Raw genomic sequence first — 9,233 nt, 5'->3', positions numbered from 1 at the left:
GCTTGTCAATCTTCCTAGGTTCGATACCTGGCTGAGCAAGATCTACTCGGTGCTAACTTTCCCAGCTTCACAACGTACCCTCCGACAAGTCCCATTCTTGAGCTAGAAGTGCCTTTGAAATATGTCACAGTTGGATGGCTTGAACGTACGGCAGGCATAATGGGCAAGGAAGTAGGTTTTGAAAGTCTAACAACACCTCCGTCGGGAAGTTCACTAGCCGCTGGCACATTCCCTATCCAGCGAACCTGCGAGAAGGCCCCTGTGAACAGATATGGGATTGGAGTCGTAAACGCGTGCTTAACATACAGATCCTCAACACTGTTGCTTTCCGGCCAATCACTGGGATTCCCGCCTGGACGCCCATTACCTCGAAAGGCTATGAAGACAATGGGCTCATGATGCATTTTTCCCTCGATGAAAAGGCGCCGAATACAAACTTCAGTCCGGGGTTGTCGCGGTTGCAACGCGTTGGAGCCATTCACGACCAACCCACCCACAGTCTGAAGGTCAAGAGGCGAGCCATCTCGTGCCCTCTATGTGAGATATTCATGTGTAGCAAAGTGCAAGCACCCATCACCAACCATTTCATGCGCAAATTGCTAACAGCGTCCCCCAATGTAGCCTACTACCTTGTCGGCACATCTTCTATGACGAGTGTGCGTCAGATGGAACGGTGTCCGAGGTTCTTAAATTCTCTGGTGTGATCCAAGCGCTTTCGAGGGATCCCTATTCGGCAGGCTCGTTCTTTCCACCACCAAAGGGGAGCATTGTAGGGCTGGCCAACGAACGGATGAAAAACATGCCGCAACACAGGTCGATTGAAGCTGGTCGGGACGTTTTGGCAGCATTGGCCCAGACCTCAAAGTCTTTGATGGGCGACGAAAACGGACCATTCTGGCACAGAGTGTTGTTACATACCTTTCTCGAGTCCAAGGGCAAGACAGGAAGGTCTACGATCAAAAATTCTCCTCTTGAGCAACATCCGGAACTACTCCAGTGTCGGGTAGGTCGAATGCTGTCTGAAAACGCTACAGAGGTCGTATTTCGAGGGGACAAGGCAGAAGAGAACTCGACAAACTGGTTCGAGCTTGTACTGAACTTTCAATACGAAGTAATCGCCCCAGACAACACGAGGGAGCAAAAGAGCCGACATTTCTTGATTTTGTGATCAATTGAATGGAGATGCGATCAATTCATGCTCGAGATCTACAGGCTTGGGGGCTCAACATCTGCAGCATGATCCGTCCTCATGGTCATCAAAGTCTCAGCCGACTTTGGGAATATCGTGTAACGGTCTTCAACGTTGTTGGGATTGTGCAAACGCTCTCATGTGGAGCTATTGACTTCCTCGACCTTTCTCAGCAGGTTCTATTTCTCAGTCAAAAGGGCCAAGCAACAAGCGAGCGAACTTTACTGCAATTTCTCCTGGATCATGGCTGCGATTTAAATGCACTAGATGAGAAAGGGCAAAACGTCATTTATAACAATACCAACGTATGTCATGGACCTGGTGGACGCCGGAGCTCGCCTAGATATCCGAGCTGCAAACAGCGACACTGTCTTGCATAGTTTAGTTCATGGCCACATCAAATTTTCGGTATTATATCACCCTAGACTAGCAGCTTGGGTCAGTGTTGAATAAATCCTCCGGCACCAGGCAGGCAAGGCGGTGGTAAACAGCCTCAACAAAGACGGACTAAGTCCATACCACCTGGTGCTGGGGAAGAGATCTCGTCCTGGGGTAACGAAGACTTCGCCGACCTACTTGCTAGAAACGGCGCCGACATCACATTTCCAATACCTCACGGGAGGCATCGAGACTACCTGTTACAGAAGCTCGCCAATTGGGAGGACGGAAACGACGGAGCCATGAAAGCATGAGAAGATTGGCCTGCGCGTCCTAGCTGTGCGGCAGGCTTAGGAACGCTCTTGAAAAAGTGTCTACTGGGCGTTCCTTAAGTAAATGTCATCAAGCTGGAGCGTTTCAAGAGATGGGAGGCGGACTCAAGGTCCTGACTGCGTGATGGCCGCGTTTGAAGTTTGATGAAGCCTTGGAAACATCCGCCTCGAGCGCACACGACACCACTGGGGATTAGCTTAACGTTCAACTTATGAGTCTGAGAAAGGTTTGATGTAGCAGGTACAGATGGGTGTTTTGAGTCAGTATTGCTGCGAGCTAGAAACGTTGGCTTACCAAATTTACACATAAGCTCAAGTGTAAGAACTAAGATCCCCATTGGCGTGATTCACAGATGGAGATGAGGTGGGATTGTGCATTTTCAGCTGAACACCTGAGATTCCCTGAACGATTCCCATTGGTGCGACGATAAAGTCGCTGCGGCATGCCTTGCTATCTGTCCAATGCCATACGGCGACACAGACCGGGATACATAGGGGTAATAAGTCACTAGGTGAGGTGCTCGTCGCCAGCCTGGTCTCGACAGTTCTTCTTCAAAGAAGCCTGGGCGACTTGAAGAGCCTCCACTTCATAACATTGATCATGGTAATTGGACTGGCTGACCAGAAAGCATAATGGCAGATCCTTTGTCCATCGCGGCCAGCGTTGCCGGCCTTATCACGCTGGCCGCGTCAACCGCCAAGCTGGCGAAGACAGTCGGCGACCGGTACACAAATCAGGTGTCTGGGTCGGTACAAGAAAACGTTCAGACACTCGAAGCGGCTCTCGGGAACATCACGAAGGGCATGTGGACTTCCGACTTTACGCGCCCCGGGGAGAAAAGCCTGCAGCAGCCCATCAGCTCTTGCGCGCAGACTCTGCGCGAGCTCAGCAAGATTTTCCGCAAGCTGCACCCACAAGCGCCTTCGGGGACCTCCGTACAGAGATCATGGGATTCTCTCAGAAGGCTCCAGCAGAAGATGACACGCCCAGAGACGTTGAAGGAGATCGAGAGGCTACAAGTTGTCTTGGAGAGCCAGAAGGCGACTCTGCTTATTGCGATGCAGTAGGTCTCATACCCCACTTTGCTACAATAGTTGCACCGGCTGAGGCAGTTGTTCCCCAGGGCTTGCTCGGGTGCAAGTCAGTTTGATATGCTAGTCATGATCTTCAACACCGTCCAGGAGCTCAGGCTATCCAAGCAGTGGACGCAGCCGGCACATGTGCCGACAGGCCACCAGTTCCATGACTATTATTTCGACGATGAACCCCTGAATGAACCGTCGGTAGCGCAGGCGTTTTCATCCTTCGAAGATTGGCTGGAGACGTGGAGCGCGCCGGAGGCAGATCAAGGCGTTTCTACGGAGTTGAGCGAGAATCTTTTGAGCGATCTTTCGCCCCCTCTGTCTTCGGCGTCACAGACCAGGTGTTCAACTGTGAGGCTGGTCATCGAGGGGCTCAAGAAACATGAGTTCTCGGAAGAGACGACCAAGGAAATTATTGCGCCTCGGGATGCCCCGTTGTACGAGATCATCTCCCTCCTGAACAGCCAAGGTAAATCACCCGGCACCGTGTAAACTGTCAGAACTGACAGCCTTACAGAGTACGAATACACTTGCGGATTTATGGACGTGGTTGACGGCACCAGCTTTGCCCCATTCTTGCCCTGGAATACGTCTCTCGTAGCCATCACCGGCGGCCACAGCTCTTACGACGTCGAGACAGGCTTGAGGATCAATCGCAATGAGAGACTAATCGACTTTTATAACGGGTGTCTCCGAAATACCGTCAATCTCCACAGTTCTGCGAGCCCCTCTATCGAGAAGCGAGCGTCTGCCCTTGCTGTGCAGGACGCCTTTGATCCTCGCATCAACACCAACATCACGTTCCAGAGAACGCTGCGGCTTCCGGAGGATGGAGAGTCTCACGGGACTTCCGCGCTTTTGGGTCCGTTTCCGCTCTTCAACGCGGAGGAGCACGCCTCCAGGCTGCCCTCCGCCATGAAATCCAAAGGCGGCTTCTTTTTCCCCATGTTCCAGAGAGAGGCCCTGGCGATCGTTTTCAAACCCAGCAATGACTCTGAGCGCGTCGTCGGACGCCTTCAAAGCGACAAAGATGACTTTGCAACCAAGCTGTACGCGGGTTCCATCAACTGCTTGTCGGGCAAGACGGCCTCGGAAACAAACGACGACGACGATGAAAGAACCGACTACATCGTGAGCCCGCGACAGCTCAGGTTGGACGGTTACCGATCCGCCGACGGGACCGTTAGGCAGTTCGTCGCCATGCCCCTTGGCTGGGAATACTCGGCCGAGCACCAAGTCACGGGGCTCGAGTTCATCGGCGGGATCCAACTCCGGATCGCATCCCGGCTGAGAGACCACGTCGAGTTCCGCCGTCTTGACGATCTTTGGGATTTCGGCAACGCGTTACGAATCACGTCCACCGCCGCGAATCTCGGGCTCGGGGTCGGCGATGTGCTCGCCATGACGGACTTCGACCCTGATATCAAGATTCTGGATGACTCCGGTCTCGGCTTTAAGGACAAGACCAATTGGTCGCGACAGCCGCTATTGATGCCCACGGATGGCAAAAACCACCGGATGTCAACCGTCCAGGACATGATGCTGAAGTCTGGTCAGCGAGCCCGGGAATCGACTGATGGTATCCGTCTCCGCGTCGTTCCTCCCGTGCTTGTTCATCTGAAGATTATCGTGGGAGAACGTGCCCCGATCAAAGAGTCCTTACGCTGCTCTCCCCATCACGATCTGGGGTCTCTCGTCACGCATCGCCTCCACCGCCGTTATCTGGACTGCGGACGCTGCGACGATTGTAGGAGAAGCCACAGATACAACGCATATCCAGAATGGTCATTACACACAGAGCCCTCGGCGTCGGTTTCTGGACTCGGCTGGCCGGCCCGGCACTGTCCGCTCGAGACCCTCGCAGCTCCGTACGGCAGGGCGGATGGCGAGCTGCGGATTGTGTGCACCCAAATCTCCCCCGGCCTCCTCCGTCCCAGAGACAACGACAAACGATTACACAGGCAAGCGGCCGCTTCCGCTTGGGAGATGGCCTTGGGGGCCGGAGCCAGGCTCCTGCAGCGGATCTACATGGGCGCTTCCCACCAGCACTGGGACTGGCGGAACAGCCGCCTTGTCAACGTGCAGATCCTCAACGCGGTGGCGTTCCGGAGCGTAACCGGCATCCCGGCCTGGACTCCGGTGTCGCTGAGAGACTACGAGAAAAGGCAGCTCACATTGGAGGTGCCTCTGTCGGTGCCACAAGGGCACTCTGATATGGTGTCCGAATCAGCGAGGCCGGAGCTACAAAACATCAGCTCCCTGGACAGGAAGGTATCTGATCAAGTCAGAGGCAAGCGTATAATGGTGTTGTGTCCTCAGTGCGAGACTAACATGTGTAACTTGGCGTGAGTGCCGTCTCGTCACAAGTCATTATTGTCCGCGTGCATCGTTACTAACCGCCTTGCGTTCTCAGACTCTTGCCATGTAGACACCTGTTCTGCTCGGATTGTACATCCAACTCCTCCACATGCTTCCAGTGCGGCAAAGAATGGACAGAGAAAATTACGCTGTCGGGGGTTATGGAACACCCTTCCAAAGGGCACCCGCCGGACGGCAAATCATCCCAGCTCCTCACGCTTGAAGAAACATGCGAGCAGCTGGAGGCTATTCCGCATTACCCAAAGTCCAGCTCCCATTCTGGAACCGCTGAAGACGTGGCCAAGGAGATAGCCCACATGCAACTGGGGGAACAAGGACTCTTCTGGTACAACTCTGTCATCTCGATCCTGAAGAGGGCCGAGAACCAGACCCGGCGCAGCGTGACCAAGAGCCTGATACTGAGCAACATCGAGACCGGTCACGCGCAGCGACTAGAGCTTCTTCTCAGCCTGGTCTCTCCGGAGGACTATGCCGTCCAGGAGATGGGTGCCGAAATGGGGCTCAAAGAGCTCCTGCGAGCATCCGTCGACAACGTCAGGGTTCCAGACGACGACCGACATCTCGGGGCTCGGAAGCCCTCTACGTGCCTCGAGGCCGTCGTCGACTGGATGGCGAGATGTGGTATCGAGGCACACCACCTCGCAGACTGGGGATTCGACGCCAAGGCCCTGCTGTGCCCGCAGCGCGACCAGAGCCTCAGGCGGATCATCCACTTCCTCGTCGGCGACAGCGGTCAGTCCCTCTCGGAAGGCTACGGTGTCACCGTCTTCTTCTTGGGCAGGTTCTGCAGCAGCCGGGCCGACCGCGAGCTCAGGCACACGCTGCTGCGGACCCTCGTGGCCCACGGCGTCGACGTCGACGCCCGCGACCACCTGGGTCGCACGATGCTTTGGCGGAACAGCGCCGCGGATCTCGGTTCCGTGCTCCTGGACTGCGGCGCGCGCATTGACGTCCTGGACAACGACGGCAACGCGGTGCTGCACCACCTCGTCTCGCAGGCGCGCCACCCAACCGCCGCTGCAGCCGCCGCCGCGGCCGTCGCCACCAAAGCCGTCAAGGCGCGTGTGGCGGAGATCCTGAGGCATAAGGCGGGCAGGGCGGGCGTCGACACGCCGAACGCGGAGGGGCTGACGGCGCTGCACCTCGCGATGGGGATCGATTCGCTGTGGGACTGGATGGGATTCACGGGCCTCCTCGTCGGCGGCGGCGCGGACGCGGAGCTGCCGATGCAGCGGGGCGTCTATCGGGACGAGGTCGGGCGTCTGGTGGCCAAGTGGGAGGGTGAGCTCGAGAGGTCCGACGTGCTGATGAGGAAATCGGCCGAGAGGCGGCTGCAGACGGTACGGCGGGTGCTCAGCGCGTCACCGACAGAGTGAGCCGATGGGTTTGTTTCCTTGCTACTGCAGTTACATGAGGACGTTGACGTGTAAGTTCTGTAACACGATAAAGGGTATGGTAGATGGGATGGCAGGTAGTTTGCATCGTAAGATTATACGCCTTCGCTCTCGAGAGGCACGCGGACTACGGCGGTGTGCTCGGTATCTATCTGTATGCTGCCCCTCTGACCTCGGCCTAGTTCGATCAATGGAAATCACCCAGCTTAGTCGTCGATGCCGCCCCATTCCCCCCCATCACCCTCGTCTACCCTTCGGGCGTGCTTCATCCTCTGCTTATTCGCTGCGGTGGCGCCCTGCCTATTCGTCTCCTTGCGCCGGTCCCACTTGCTCTGGGATGAGATCATGGCGGCCCCGTGACTGCGTCGGGCCTCGACGCCCTTCTCCTTCAGCCTCTTCTTGTCGGCCTTGCTGACGTTGGGCAGGGCGTCGAGCAGCCACTTCTGCACGTTGGCCTCGTCGCCCGTCTTGCCGGCCTGCTTCTCACTGGCGGCGATGACGTTGGCGACGCTCTTGACGAAGGGGATGTCGTCCGTCGTGTAAAAGGTGACGGCGACGCCGCCCTCGCGCCCAGCACGGCCCGTGCGGCCGGCGCGGTGGACGTACGCGGCGCTGGAGCCGGGCACATCATAGTTGACGACGCCGTTGACGCCCGCGAAGTCGACGCCGCGCGCGAGCACGTCAGTCGTGATGAGGATCCACACTTCACCGGCGCGGAAGCGGCGCATGATGTCTGCGCGTGCCCTGTCCGCCAAGCCGCTGTGCAGCGCGGCAATTCTGGTGGCGCCGCCGGCCGCGAGCGGGATATCGTACTTGAGCTCCTCCTCGAGGGCCGTCGCGCGCTCAATGGTCTGGGTGAATACCAGGAACGGGGGTCGCAGCGGCGGGCCTGAATCGTCTCCGGCCGTGGGGTGAAGAAGCTGGCGCAGACCCAAGAGCTTGCCCTTCTCGGTCGCGGTGTAGACCAGCTTGTGAGTGACGTTGGGGACGGCCGTGTCCTTGAGGCCGACCACGAGACGGATCAGCGGCTTGGGCTCGGGCTTTGCCGACTGCGCCTCGGTGACGAGGGTTTCGATGTTGGAGCCAAAGGTCGCCGACCAGAAGGTTGTTCTCAGCGCGGGGTTGGGGCACGCGGACCAGATGGCCATGGTCTGCTCACGGAACAGGGGGTCAAGTAGCACGTCTGCCTCGTCGAGGATCAAAGACGTCACATTGGGGAGCTTGCGGTTCGTCTTCGGCGACCCTGACGTGAGGAAGTTGAAGAAAAGCGCCGGCGTTGTGACGAGGATGTCGGCTTTGACGACAGACTTTGTCCTGGCGGGCTCTGTCTCGCTGTCCTCGTCGTCGTCAGACTTCTCACCATCATCCTCATCCTCCATGTCTTCGTCCTCGCTCTCGGGCTTCTCCTCCTCCTCGACAGCTAGGCGCATGCCCTTCTTCATGCCGGCCACCTTGATGCCCGAGTTCTGGGCCAACTTGCGCGCCTCGTTCACGATCTGGAAGACGAGTTCTCTCGTCGGGGCAATGATGATGGCGGATAGGTCGTGTTCGTCCTGGTCCTCTACAGTGGCCCTCTTCTGCATGATCGAGTTAATGGCGGGGATCAAGAAGCTGATTGTCTTTCCACTGCCTGTCGGCGCGACGGCGAGGAAATCGATGCCCTTGGAGACATCGCCAAGCTCTTCATTACGGGGAACCTCCTTCAGGGCAAGCTCTGGTTGCAAAAGCAGCGGCAAGGCGCCGAGCTGGACCTCGGTCGGCACCTTGAACCCCTGATGGGCGAGGTTCTCCGCCAGCAGCGGCGCGATGCCGTAGTTCGTCCGAAGCTCGCGGAAGGTGGTCAAGGGCTGGGGGTGCAGCTGGTTCGTCTCCTTCTCAACCTCGACGGCGACCTTCTTCTTCTTCTTGCTTTTGGTGACTTTGGACGGGTTCTTGTGGCGCTCGGAAAGCAAGGTAAGCTTCAGCCGGTGGGAGCGGAGGATCTGTCGGCACTCGTCTTCGGGAAGCAGCTTCGGCTTGACGGCGGGGGAGGGAGGTGGTGCGTTCTTCTTCTCTTTAGCGGCGGCCTCCTTGACTTTGGCTGCTTCTTCGGAGGGGTCGGTCTTGGGGGCGAAGAAGTCGACCTCGGGCAGCTGTTCCTCCTCCTTCTCCTCGACCTCGTCTCTGCCGCGCTTCCTCTTGTGGCCGCGCGCCGAGGGCACCTCGTCGTGGAAGAGCTGGGGGTTCGTCCGGTTGCCGGCGGACGGCAAATTCGCTGGCGGCTTGCTAGCGCCCTTGGCGCCCTTGGGTGGCTGCTTGATGCCGCGCGACAAAACTTTGAGGATATCCATGGTTTGAGCGAGTCCCTTGTCGAGTTGAGCCGATCGAGGGTCTGAAGCCTTTGCTGAAAATGAAAGATGCGATGGACATGGAAATTTTAATGTGGAGACAGCGGACAGTGTCCGCACAGTGAATTGTATACTGTGCGGGGTGGTATAT

The 9,233-nt window shown here is 57.3% G+C and overlaps 3 protein-coding genes across 3 annotated transcripts; 2 read left to right on the top strand and 1 right to left on the bottom strand.

Moving 5' to 3' along the window:
• Positions 1 to 1,176: 1,176 nt before the first annotated feature.
• On the top strand, positions 1,177 to 1,881 carry CDEST_12130 (uncharacterized protein; the record flags this gene model as incomplete). The annotated part of the gene is made up of 3 exons (XM_062928286.1): positions 1,177 to 1,494; positions 1,615 to 1,627; positions 1,658 to 1,881. The coding sequence occupies 3 exons, from the start codon at positions 1,177 to 1,179 to the stop codon at positions 1,879 to 1,881; spliced, it is 555 nt and encodes a 184-aa protein (XP_062784337.1).
• A 651-nt stretch (positions 1,882 to 2,532) lies between these two features.
• CDEST_12129 (Putative fungal domain of STAND protein) lies at positions 2,533 to 6,737 on the top strand (the record flags this gene model as incomplete). Its single annotated transcript, XM_062928285.1, has 4 exons — positions 2,533 to 2,963; positions 3,009 to 3,451; positions 3,500 to 5,327; positions 5,396 to 6,737. 4 exons carry the CDS (start codon positions 2,533 to 2,535, stop codon positions 6,735 to 6,737), a joined length of 4,044 nt encoding a protein of 1,347 aa, XP_062784336.1.
• Positions 6,738 to 6,961: 224 nt separating this feature from the next.
• On the bottom strand, positions 6,962 to 9,085 carry CDEST_12128 (Putative helicase, P-loop containing nucleoside triphosphate hydrolase; the record flags this gene model as incomplete). The annotated part of the gene is made up of 1 exon (XM_062928284.1): positions 6,962 to 9,085. One exon carries the CDS (start codon positions 9,083 to 9,085, stop codon positions 6,962 to 6,964), a length of 2,124 nt encoding a protein of 707 aa, XP_062784335.1.
• Positions 9,086 to 9,233: the final 148 nt, after the last annotated feature.

Source organism: Colletotrichum destructivum, chromosome 8, assembly GCF_034447905.1.
Source record: "Colletotrichum destructivum chromosome 8, complete sequence".
Taxonomy (NCBI): domain Eukaryota; kingdom Fungi; phylum Ascomycota; class Sordariomycetes; order Glomerellales; family Glomerellaceae; genus Colletotrichum; species Colletotrichum destructivum.
Note: the sequence above shows the minus strand (reverse complement) of the source record. Positions and strands in the feature narration are given on the sequence as shown.